At 35.0% G+C, this 12686-nt stretch overlaps 1 protein-coding gene across 1 annotated transcript in view; it reads right to left on the bottom strand.

The window, feature by feature from the left end:
* Positions 1–325: 325 nt before the first annotated feature.
* Positions 326–12686, bottom strand: part of PTPRC (protein tyrosine phosphatase receptor type C) — a 123673-nt gene continuing 111312 nt past the window's right edge. The window contains exons 26-33 of the mRNA XM_039216967.1: positions 10338–10487; positions 8212–8302; positions 6807–6940; positions 5772–5906; positions 3834–3956; positions 3438–3616; positions 2214–2349; positions 326–648 (exon numbers count right to left, since the gene is read on the bottom strand). Of these exons, the coding sequence (XP_039072898.1) occupies positions 373–648; positions 2214–2349; positions 3438–3616; positions 3834–3956; positions 5772–5906; positions 6807–6940; positions 8212–8302; positions 10338–10487 (1224 nt within the window). The 3' untranslated portion in view covers positions 326–372. The remainder of the gene's footprint in view (positions 649–2213; positions 2350–3437; positions 3617–3833; positions 3957–5771; positions 5907–6806; positions 6941–8211; positions 8303–10337; positions 10488–12686) is intronic.

Here is a 12686-nt window from a genome sequence, read left to right as displayed (position 1 = left end):
AATGTATTTTTTCTTCAAAAAAAGGCAAAGTTTCTCAAAAGCACTTAAATTCACTTAAAAGCATCCTCTCTCTCTTTCCCTTCATGTTGCTGTCTCTGTCACACACACACACACACACACACACACACACGCACGCAAAGTATAAAGAAGTTATTTTTTGTTGCAAGGTGGGTAAAATTTTAAAATATGCAAAAGACTGTACAAAACATTTTAGCAAAACTGTCTTAAATATGTTTCTACTCTAGTAAAATAGAAACTTCTCACAAATATTGGTCCAATGCACTTCATTAATCCACTGTATATCTATTTTGTCTTCCTACTCCTAGAAAAAAAGAAACAATACAACACAATGAGTCCTGTATACATCTTTTCCTATGCACTTTGAGTTAAACTTGGACTTGCAGGACCATTGGCGGAATGTTCTGGCTCCTCAGGGCTACTTGTGATTTCAGCACCTTCATCTTCTTTATTTCCTTCACTGGCTTTATCAAGGGTACCAGATGAACTAACACAATTAGCATCCTGTTTTGCTTTGTCCAATTCATTATCAAATTCAATTTTATCTTCTTGATTGTTGCTTTTCTTTATTTGTCCATTCTGGGCAGGATAGGTGCTAGCAATGACATCATATAGGAATTGGTATTGCTCCTAGTAAAAGAAAGAAGCAAGAAAGCTCATGTAATTAGTACAAAAGAGGTTTATGTAATTATTTTCATATCAGAGAAAATTAGCAAGAACTATTAATTTACTTGGAAGTATTGCTCATGCTTACTTGTTCATTCCCCTCACAGGCCACGAGATATCTCATTTCCATGACTTAGCCCATGATGCCATTCTCTGAGGTTAATGCTCAGAAAGCCTATCCTGATCCCCGTAGGTTAAATTAAGTGCTCTCATTTATGTCCTTTTTATACTCTCTGTCATTTCAACTACTACGTTGTTAAATAAATATCTGCATTTTCGTCACCCTAAACAGTGAGTCTCTTCATGGCAAGAGCACATGAGAGGCACTCAGTACACTTTTAAAATCAATATATGCAAGCTCAATGTCATACATAATTAAAAGCTGCATATATTTGAGTGCATAGCTAAGTTTATATGGTGATTGGTTATTAATTTCCAAACGGCCCTCTACTAGCTGCAGAAAATCCATGTTTGATTTATTACAAAACTGCCACACTTATTATCCTCTTTGAATCCACACTTCTTTTCAATGTGACTTTGCAGATCTTTCCGACAAGAGGTGGAGTTGATCTCCCTATTCTTGAAGCTGAGCTAGCTGGCCCTGTGACTTGTTTACATAAGAAAATGCAGAGGAGGACAGGTTGTGCCAGTTCCAAGCCGGGGCCTCAGGGGTGTCACACGCTGCCACCCTACTCCTTGGAATTCTACCGCTTTTGTGTGATTATGTGTGGACTGGTCTTTTAGAGCCAGAGACCTGCATTCTACTCATCTCTGTTGCCAGAACTAAATGCCAGCGACTGCCAGTCTGCTGGTAGTAGAGATCATTTGGACAAGCCAAAGCCTAGTAGACACAGCAGCAGCAGCAAACCTATGAGTGAGCCTGGTCCAGATGGGCTGAACCTGACGTCACTGGCAAAGGTATTTAGTTGTTCCAATAGACTATTGAACTATAATAAATGTGTTTTTTTTTTTCTGCCACTAATTTTGGAGTGCTTTGTTACACAGCAATACAAATTAATACAGGAGTAAAGATGGGGGAAATTAGAGAATTCATGAGCACTTGAAGAAATGTCCTACATGAATTTCCATAACAAATTGCTAGCAAGCTCCAGTTAGCTCTCTTATTTATATTAATAATAGTTTGGGGCACCTAGGCGGCTCAGTTGGTTGAGCTTCTGACTTTGGCTCAGGTCATGATCTCACAGCTTGTGAGTTCGAGCCCCACATCTGTGCTGACAGCTCAGAGCCTGGAGCCTTTTTTGGAGTCAGTGTCTCCCTCTCTCTCTGCCCCTCTCCCGTTTGCACTCTGTCTCTCTCTCAAAAATAAATACACATTAAAAATTTTATATTAATATAATGTGAATTATCATATAAAAAAGGAATATAGGAAAGAATAGAAGAGTGAATAGAAGAGAAGAAAAGGAAAGGAAAGGAGAGGATTGGAAAAGAGGGAGAAGGAAGGAAAGAGAGAAGAAACCATCAAAATAAAAATATGAAACACATCAAAAACAGCTGTAAAGTCTACTTACAAATGTGGGAACCATTCCTGGTCTAGCTCTGCGTAGAGATTTTACTACTTGAAAAACATCTATCACCTCTTCTGTTTCTGCACATTCCAAGAGATTTAACAAAGCACAAAATAGTCCTGTTTGCTGAGATCCATCTCTACAAAAGGAAGAAAAGATTTAAAAAGAAAAGAATTCTACATTTTATGGAGAAAGTGATATTAGAATAAAAACTGAAAGAGAAAGAGTGCATTATTCACTTCATGTTTATTGTAATTATAGTATTCCAATCTCATAAGAGCAAAACATTTCTGCCAAAACCATTTTTTGGACAAACTTTTTCAGTTTGAGAATATAGTTAATAAATAGTTAAAAAGTACTTATAGTTAAAAAGTACTTGTCTTAGGTTTTAAACATATTTTTTCTTCTGTTTAGTACCTTATAGATTATAATGCATTTTTAGTACATCTGACACTATTAGTATAAATGTCATAATTCTAACTTGCTGATGAGGACATTGAGATTTAGAGAAAATGAAGACATGGCTACAAATCAAGAAAGCCAGAAATATTGGACCCAATAGACTACATGCTTTTTATCCTTCTCTCTTCTGCTTCTCTTATGCTTTTTACAAATGTTCACATTTTTGCACGTGTAGAAAAATGATACCTGGTGAAATTGTTCATTAAAAAGAGGACAACTCGATAATTTATCTGTGAGAAGCACGTTATGTTATAATAAAGATTTAAATTAAAGAATATGTTATTAGCAGGATATTTATTAAAGTCTTTCAATTAATATATAACTTGAGATATGTTTGCTGATGGCAAAGTACTCATTCTTCTGGATTCTGTTAACACCTAATAGAGTGGATCAATGCATAAAAGCGTAAATAAGATGTAATATCCATCTGTCTGTTCATGCATCCTTCCATTCATTCACTAATTCATCCAGGACATATGATATTCCAGATTCAGTGATAGGCACTGGGACTCAAAGATGATATGACCCTGGTAGTATGAAACTTACAGACTAAAACTATTACACTATAATTTTGTCATTGCTATCATATTTCTATAAGAGTTATGCTGTGGGAGCAAAACTGAGAGTGTGACTGATTCCACAAGAGGCTTTCAATGTGGTCATGCACTTTACGTATTAGGATAAATAGAATCTAGGATACTTGAACCATGAAGTCAAGCATTATGAAGATTTTTTTTAGAGAATATCTTATGAAATCCCACCCACCTGCAGTGAATGAGGAGAGGTACATTCTTGTGATATTTGGATCCTTCAGTGGAATTCTTCTTGGGAAGTTTTTCCTTGAGATTCTGGATCATAGAGATTAATTCTTTGGGATCTGGAGGAAGTTCACTGACATTCCAGTTATTATACTGGTACTGGTACACAGTCCGAGCATCTTTCCTCTAAAACCAGAAGAGAAAATTAACTCAAGTAAGATTCAGTCCATCTAATAATTTGATAGTCACATTTTCTTCACAATTACTTTCATTTAACTCATCTTAAAGTTATAATAAAACATTATATAAAATTTGCTTTACTTTTAGAGAGTAATGTATATTAGTTCTTCTACCAGATCAATCATCCCATCAAAAATATATATTCTTGAAATTATTTATGTACCTTAGAATGTCTCAGTTCAAATACACGGAGGGTATAAGCTGAAGACTGGTTGGTGTCTTTTATAGTAACTTGTATATCTCCATATGTCTGTTTTTCTTCTCCCCAGTACTGAGCACAGATTTCCTAGATAAGAAAGAGCATGAATCAATACCTTCTCCACAAGTGTTCTGTTTGTTTCATAATATATTCAGATCATCTCTTACTGTCTCCATCTCTCTCTCCTTTCTTTCTTTCTTTCCATTCTATTAAATTGAAATGACTAATTGTGTTCTAAAATTGAAAGCTGCCCCTAAAGCTCTAAAATCTATCTTAAGTATCTTGGACATCCATTCAACAATACCTGGTGTTTGCTTGTGCAAATCAAGGGAACTGAGAAATACCCAAAGTGACCAGGACATCACAGAAATGGCTCTGTCACTGCTAGTGTAGGTCTTTGAAATTTGTTTCTCCTTTCCATACCCTTATTATCACCTCTTCAAAATTTATAGGTTGAGCTGATGTTGATCATGACCCCTGTGATAACCAGTCTCACTGTCCCTTCAGTGGTCCTTGAAGAAGGAGACTTCATCCTTTAGTGCTTTGTCTCTGTATCTTGATGACCCACACCATGAGCAGCTTTATATAAATAAACTGAATATCTAAGTAAAGGGTCAGATTGAAGAGTCTGTGGACCACAAAAGTGTGTTCTCTCTCTGCAAATGGTTCAGTACCAACTGTCGTCCCACAGCTGCTAACAACAGGCAAATGCCTAAACTGCCATTTCATTTTCTGGTTTTCATAATTTAGATGAAAGAAAAATTGCTAGAATGCCATGCTGGAATTCTGAACAAGTTATTTAAAAACAGAGAAAGAGAAAAAAAATTCCACAAAATAAAAAACAAAGTTCTATGTCCAAGGATAGGGAAATAGAAAAGACAGAGAAAAAGAGAACACATATAACTGCAAACTTCTGAGAGTGTTCATTAAATAAGCTTTAACATATGACAGACAATGTGTTAGGTGCTAAAACTAAGTAAAATATACTACCAGAGAAATTTAGATAACTCAAGGTATTAAGGGGAAGATCAAATGCATGTCATAGGCATTAAGCAGATCAAATTAGATCTTAGGTACATGTCAAACTATAGAATTTTATAACACTAAATATTACATGAACATAAGGAAGGCAGGATTTAGATAAATTTTTCAGGAGTTCTATCTAAGTTAGAAGAAAAGGATCAGCATGGGGATAGAGGGCATGTTTAGATACATGAAATGCCAGTAAACTATGTTTCAGTGATAAAAATGCAGATGGTGTGTTAAGATTCAGTCAGGAAATCTTCTTGTCCAGAATAGAAATTATGGCAAACATAATAATATAAAGAAAAGGTAAAGATATATGACTGTCTGGTTATTGAGGGTCTCAAATATCAAATGAGGAGTCTGGTTTTCATCTTGAAGAAAATAGAAGGGAAATGTACTGGTACCTAGTTGTTTGACACAGAAACTGCTGTGGATTAGATGATCAGCAGAAGAGGGTGCCTGGGTGGCTCAGTCAGGTAAGCATCCAACTTTAGCTCAGGTCATAAGCTCACGGTTCATGAGTTCAAATCCCACATGGGGCTCTCTGCTATCAGCACAGAGCCCACTTCAGATCCTCTGCCTTCCTCCCTCTGCCCCTCCCCTAATCTGTCTCAAATAAATAAAACAAGACAACAATGACAAACAAACAAACAAAGATGATCCACAGATGGTGTACCGGACTAGAGAAAGGCCACGTGAAAGATGACAGACCTGAGTTGCTGGAGGCCAACACTGGGATGGAAGATGGTAAGAATGAACAAACACAACTATGTGACAGAAGAGTCAAAAGTACTTGGGTATATCAAGCAAGTAATCCAAGAATAAAGAATGATATTTTATGACAGAAAGACAAAAAATATTCTGAAAAGCACAAACCTGGTCTCCATTCATCAGCTCTGTCAGCATGACAATAACTTTGACTCTTCTTTGGAATATCATCTCCCAAAAGTCGCTAATGGTCTCTTTTAGTGGTCCCTGAGTAGCAATCATCACTTCAGGTTTCCAGTAACTCTTTAAAAGAGAGAAAGAGAGAGAGAGAGATGGAAAGAGAGAGAGAGATTCTGTTATTCTCGCTAACTGGTGAGAGAGTAATGGGTTCTTAAAATAACTATTTGGGAGTATTTTCACTCAATTTGATATCCATGATGTTACATAACAACCTTAAGCTACTTAGGCCCTAGAAACAATGTGATATCTTTATGTAAAACACTTATTTAGTTTATGATAATACTCAGCTAATCGTGTGAAATCAAGTTTAGAACAAACTATCTTAACAAAACTGACAAGTTTTCCCTTACAAAAAGAAGTTTAAAAAAGTTAATGTGGGGGATGCCTGGGTGGCTCAGTCAGTTGAGTGTCCAGCTTCGGCTCAGGTCATGATCTCACAGTTCATGAGTTCAAGCCCTGTGTCGGGCTCTGTGCTGACAGCTAGCTCAGAGCCTGGAGCCTGTCTTTGGATTCTGTGTCTCCCTCTCTCTCTGATCCTCCCCTGCTCATGCTGTCTCTATCCCTCTCTCAAAAACAAATAAAATATTAAATTTTTTTAAAAAAGTTAATGTGGTTGAAAAACAAAATACATAAGCATTTCAAATTCTCTTTTATCATGTCTCTACTTAATTGATGTATTTTCTCATACTGTATTAATTTTCAGACCAATATGAAGAGTCATATTTGTCATAAATTATAACTAATAAGCATTGTTTTATTTTGTATCAACCTATTAGGTTTTGAGATCTTTAATTATTTCAGTAAATTAAAATATATTATTAAAAATTGGCACTTTTTGTCAATCAATATATAGTTATGGCTAAGCTCATAATTCTTTTATAAAGTCACTTAACAAATGTCCATAATAATATAGTAGATTGTTTAAAGGGTTAGACTCTGAGTTTTGGAAATTTAAGTACCTACCATTATAAATGATGCATTGATGTATTTACTCGTTTCCTCTGAGTCACTGTCATCATCAGAAGATTCATCTGAATCATGCTCACTCTCTTTGCTCATCTCTAGTTCATGTTTAAGTGGCACTCTGTTAAAGTCATCTATGTAAAATAAATTAGTAGTAAATCTTTCTTTAAAAAGTCAAATTGCTTGATTGTCATGTAGAAATTAGAGGAGACACAGATTGTATTGTATAAATACACTAATCTACAAGAAATGAGACGCTACATAAAATTCAGTTCTTATTGATTAACGGATGATAAAAATGAAATCTAATTTAGATTTAAGTCTAATCCATAAAAGTTTTCTGGAAAAATATTGGATATAACTCTGTGTTAAACAACAGATAGATCATAATATTCTATATATCATTGAATCTTTGCACATATGATTTAGTTTTCCATGAAATATCATCATTTGGATAGATATAAATTTAAATATATATACATAATATAATACATATATTAAAGAGATACATAGTTTAGGTAGAAACCTAATTTCTCAATTATATCAATAACATCAAATTAATCATCTTAATTAAATAGGTATCTCAGGTGACTTATTATTCAATTAAGAAAATTATTTAGTTGCCTAATTTCTCACTTTCTCAACTTATTTAATCTATAATATCCTGATCAAATGATCTGATTAGCTAGATAACCATCAACTCTAGCTTTTGAACTAATATTTATAAGGACATCAGAAATTAAGTAGGTCAAGCACATACTGACATGATTTGTTAGGTTGTCTAGTTTATTAGTTTGGGGGATATTTTCTCCATGCTAATTTTAGGTTATGCCAATGAATAAAATTCTAGTTTTATCAGACATGATCCTATCATCATTCTTAAATAACAGAATTCAAGTATTGAAACTGTACATGTGTTGACCTGTTAAATTTGATGATTAACAGTTTATAAGGTAGTTTCTACTCACTATCAATCTCCCAGATAGAAGGAAGGGGTAAAGAGAAAACAGAAAGAAAAAAAAAAGAAATAATTTTTGCTATTGGTAATTACCCTGAAGCAAACAACTGAAATTAACTAAAGATGAGAGAGAACTAGAAAAGAGGACTAGGCCTTTTTTTCTTCTAGTTTCAGAGATTATGTTTTTCTGACAACCCATTTCTGAAATAATTAGTAGAAAAAATATACTGAATATAGTCTATCCTCCAAAGTCCACTGTGAATGTTTGGGGTTCAAAAAATTTGCTATACTTAAATTAAACATCCTATTAGCTATACTCTACTGTCAATCCAATGTTGAAAATTTGCTTCAAAATAACTTGGTGTGTGTACATCTTACATTAAACAAGTCCAAAAGAGAGTTTAATTTTATCTGATACAAAAAAATAGCATAAAATGAACTACATACATGGAATGATGTTAGAACTTCTATTTTTACTTTTATTTTGTTCTTGATTTCCAATGTGCTGTGTCCTCCAGGTCCTATATGAGGGAAGTCTCTGAGGGTACAAAATAGAATGGAACACTCCTTTTAAAATGTAAATATTGCTACTGTTTATTATTGTGACATAAGATGTTTCCTAAAGAAAAGTATTTCATCAAGTTTTGTGAAATATGCATACATTCCCTAGAGTTCACAATTTTTACCTTTGCCTCTCAACTTTTCCTTTTAATTGTTCAAGCATTTAATATTTTTTAAGTGGAAGTTTTGAACTAAATGTATACAATTATATAACAAAATATGTTTCCTACGTAAGAGCTGTTGGAAAACAAAAGAGCATGGTTTGTTCTTGTATAAGTTGAAGCACTATGCAGATGTTGATTATTATCCATATTGCAAAAGGTAATGGGAAATTATTTTAAATGATCAGAAATAAATTCTCCAGATACAGCATTCACAAGAGAAGGCTCAGGCTTCAAATAATTCATAATTCATTTGTTTATTCCTTCCCTACTGCTTTTCCTCTCACTCACAGTTGCTAATCAGTCAGCAAGACCAATCATTTCTGCTGGTGAAGCTCTCAAATCCTTTTGCTTTCCTCTCTTTCTACTTAGTACAGTCCACTTTCGTTTCTCACTTGAAAACATCAACAGTTTATTAACTGGCCTCTTTATCTTCAATATTTCTTGCTCTAATCCTTTTAAAACACGAAACAGAGTCCCAACAACAATTTCCAGGATTCTCCAATCTTTGCGTAGGGAGATGGCTTTCTACTTTAATATAGCTACTTCATATACTTTCCCCTTTCTTAAGCATAAACACTTCTTTGCCCTTCTCACTCCTGTCCCCATAAACTTTTAACTGATCATCTTGCTTCATACCTTTTTTAAGGAGAAGGCAATAAGATGAGAACTGCCTCAACTTCCTATCGCCAAATCTACCAACTAGCCAACATCTCTACTCTCATCTTCTTTCTACCTTTACGCATAGATGGAATAATTTCACTGTTCCCACCAGTTATAGTCTCCGGGTTCCACTCTCTCACTATGTCTACCTACAAATCACTTTTACTCTTAGGCCCAAAATTGTACTTGAAACAAATCAAAACCCCAATCATATTTGTTCAGTGAAAGAAGTTACTCTTTCTTTTAGTGACTTTACGTAAGAATGTTTAGATGGCATTTATGTGTTTCCAAACAGCATATATGTGGGCCAGCAGAGTTCATGTACTGACTACGGTTGATTTATCAGTTAAAAGAGCAAGAAAATATCAATTAAACATCCTTTCACTCAAGACTACTCTGGTAATGTACTAGTTCTTCCACGATACTACAGGTCTTCTGGTGGGTGCGTTGTGTTACTTGCTGATTATTAGATGCTCCACCTCCACCCTCCACCTCATCCTTACTTTGAGCCAAGACGTTAAACAATTCTGCATCCAACTAAAAGCATGTTCCTGGTCTTGTGAAACTCTCCAACTTGACCAGTTTGGTAGTTCCCAGAAAGTTTCAGTAAACTTGATATCAGTAGTGAAAGAAATAAGATACAAAACATTTTGTTTGGACACCTGAGCAATCTAGAGATAGCTCCATGAATTCTCTAAAAGTGAACTACATCCTAGGCTGGCTAGATTAATTGCCTAATAAATAGGTTAGGACACATGTATTTATCCTTTAGTTTCTGTCTACCAGCTCCAGCCAGTTAAACTTCCTAAGTAGTCATAAACTCCTCTAATGATTTCCTTTACAAATCAAAACCAGATGTAGTTTTAAAAGATGAGATGCTACATTGCCTTTAGCAGACCACTTTTATTTTGACACTTTGTTTTATACCAGGTTAATGAGAAATGTTTAAGGGGAGAAGGGGCTGTGGACACATGTCTAGGCTTAAACAAGTCTCCTGCATAATAACTGTGTGCTTTTAGATATTTCTCTTAAACTCCCTTTGTCTTAGTTTCCTCATCTGTGCTCCATTGGTTATGTATGGTGAGGCCCAAAATCAAGAACCATGTCAAAAGTACAGCACAACACCAGAAAATAACCTTCAGTGAAAGTTATCTTTTGTAACTATTATTATTGCTATCACATTATTACCTGGAATTCAGCCTCTAGGGGAGATGGTTCACTGGGGGGATCTCTTTTCTTCATGTTAAATAGATATGGATGTAATTCAGACAAACTCACTTCTGTTTCCCCAAATTGGTTGTATTCCACTAAAGCCTGATGGATCAAGATATATTGCGCCTACAATTTTAAAGAAAAATATGGATAATTAACTTATAACTTACAGTCTTATGAATCACATTTAAATAAATTACACATCTCTATAATTTTACTCAGATTAGGACAATGTTTGCAAAAGAAAACTAATGCCTATTACATTTGAATATTAGGGAATTTGGCCCTCACAATTCTCTGGAATGTGAGCAAATCCCATTTCAGATCATTTTTCCAGAAAAAAAAATATTTGGTAAACAGATTAAACTATATAGTGCACAGCTTTCATTTTATTCCTAAAAACTAGAAAGCATTATCTGTTACTTCCTTCAGTGACTATTATTGAGACAGTAAGTCAAATTACTAGTGTATAAAACTATAATAAATTTCACACTGTATCTAAGAGGAAAAAAAGCAAATTGATACTCCATACAGCACATTAAAATGTGTTTTCTAGAATCTTTGAGAGGCGCCTGGGTGGCTCAATCAGTTAAGCATCAGACTTCAGCTCAGGTCATGATCTCGCAGTTCATGGGTACGAGCCCCGCGTCAGGCTCTGTGCTGACAGCTAGCTCAGAGCCTGGAGCCTGCTTCAGATTCTGTGTCTCCCTCTCTCTCTGCCCCTCCCCTGCTCATGCTCTGTTTTTCTCTGTCTCAATAATAAATAAACATCAACAAAAAATTAGAATCTCTGAAAATAGAGATAATTATCCAAAAACCACAACATGCTAAATCCACATTTAACAACTCTTACTACTTTTGTCATTTTTGAATCCACTATTTTTAAATAGGTGACAAATTTGTGATAAAGTTCAAGCTGCTTTAACCTTTAATGCTAGTTTCCTGAGTTTGACGGTATCCTTTTAGCCCATTTACTTTTTCCAAAGGAAATGATTTTTCTTTTGTTCCAGACTGACAATCCATCTTTATACTTCTGTACTAACACCCGTGTAGTTATAAACATTGTACAAGTTTGTGTGCTTTTTAAAAAAAAATTCTGTAACTTGGGGTGCCTGGGTGGCTCAGTCAGTTGGGCATCCGACTTCAGTTCAGGTCATGATCTCACAGTTCGTTAAGTTCAAACTCTGTATTAGGCTCTTTGCTGTTAGCGCAGAGACCACTTCAGATCCTCTGTCTCCCTCTCTCTCTGCCTCTCCTCTGCTCTTGTTCTCTCTCCCTCTCTCTTTCTTGGTTTCTCTCTCTCAAAAATGAATTAACATTTAAAAAATAATAATAAATACAATAAAATAATATAAATGATATCTTACACGTGTCATTCGGTGACTTTATTCACTCACTGTTTACATCTGAACATCTAACCAGATAGATAGATACAGACTAAGACTATTTTTTTCAACTGCAGCATAGCGTGCATTGTGCAGAGTCCATCTGTCCACAGACTTTTTGCCCTGTATCCCATAGATATATAGTGTTTCCTTTTTTTTCCTTTTGCTACTCTATCAATGCTGAATTTAACATTCTTTTTTTTAAAGTTTATTTATTTATTTTGAGAGAGAGAGAGAGAGTGTGTGCGTATGTGAGCAGGGAAGGGACAGAGAGAGAAGGAGATAGAGAATCCCAGGCAGGATCCTAGCTCAGAGCCCAATGCAGGGCTTGAACTCACAAACCATGAGGTTATGATGCGAGCCAAAACCAAGAGTTGGGCGCTTAACTGTCTGAGACACCCAGTTACCCTAATGCACATTCTTGCACATTTCTAGTTGTGCACGGTTACAAGAGTTTCTTTTGGGTATATACATACATGTGGAATTGCTGGGTCAGGTGCAGATATTTTCAATAATAACCATCACTTATAATAACTGGGCACATTCTTGTGCCAGACACTTGCCTATGTACTTTCCTTGGATTACCTTTTCCTCATAACTCTATAGGGTAAACATATCATTATCTCCATTTTACAGATGACTTAAACGAAGGCACAGAAACATTAGAAACTTGTGAAAGGGTACATAGCGTTAAGAATTAAAAGCAAGATAGGAACCTAGTTCCAAAATCTGGGCTATTAATCACTATACTACCTCATCTCCCTAGTTTTAATTTCATGAGATGCTGTCAAATTAGTTTTCTGTGTTTTTGTTTATGTTTTTCCTTTCTGACATGTGTAAATGGTATTTTATCATTAATTGAAGTGTTTATTTATGTTTATAATCATCCTTCTTCTACAGTACTTTCAGCCACCAACACAAAATGCTTCTAACTATAATT

Source organism: Hyaena hyaena, unplaced genomic scaffold (genome assembly GCF_003009895.1).
Source record: "Hyaena hyaena isolate Hyena2069 unplaced genomic scaffold, ASM300989v1 scaffold_666, whole genome shotgun sequence".
NCBI classification, from domain to species: Eukaryota; Metazoa; Chordata; class Mammalia; order Carnivora; family Hyaenidae; genus Hyaena; species Hyaena hyaena.
Note: the sequence above shows the minus strand (reverse complement) of the source record. Positions and strands in the feature narration are given on the sequence as shown.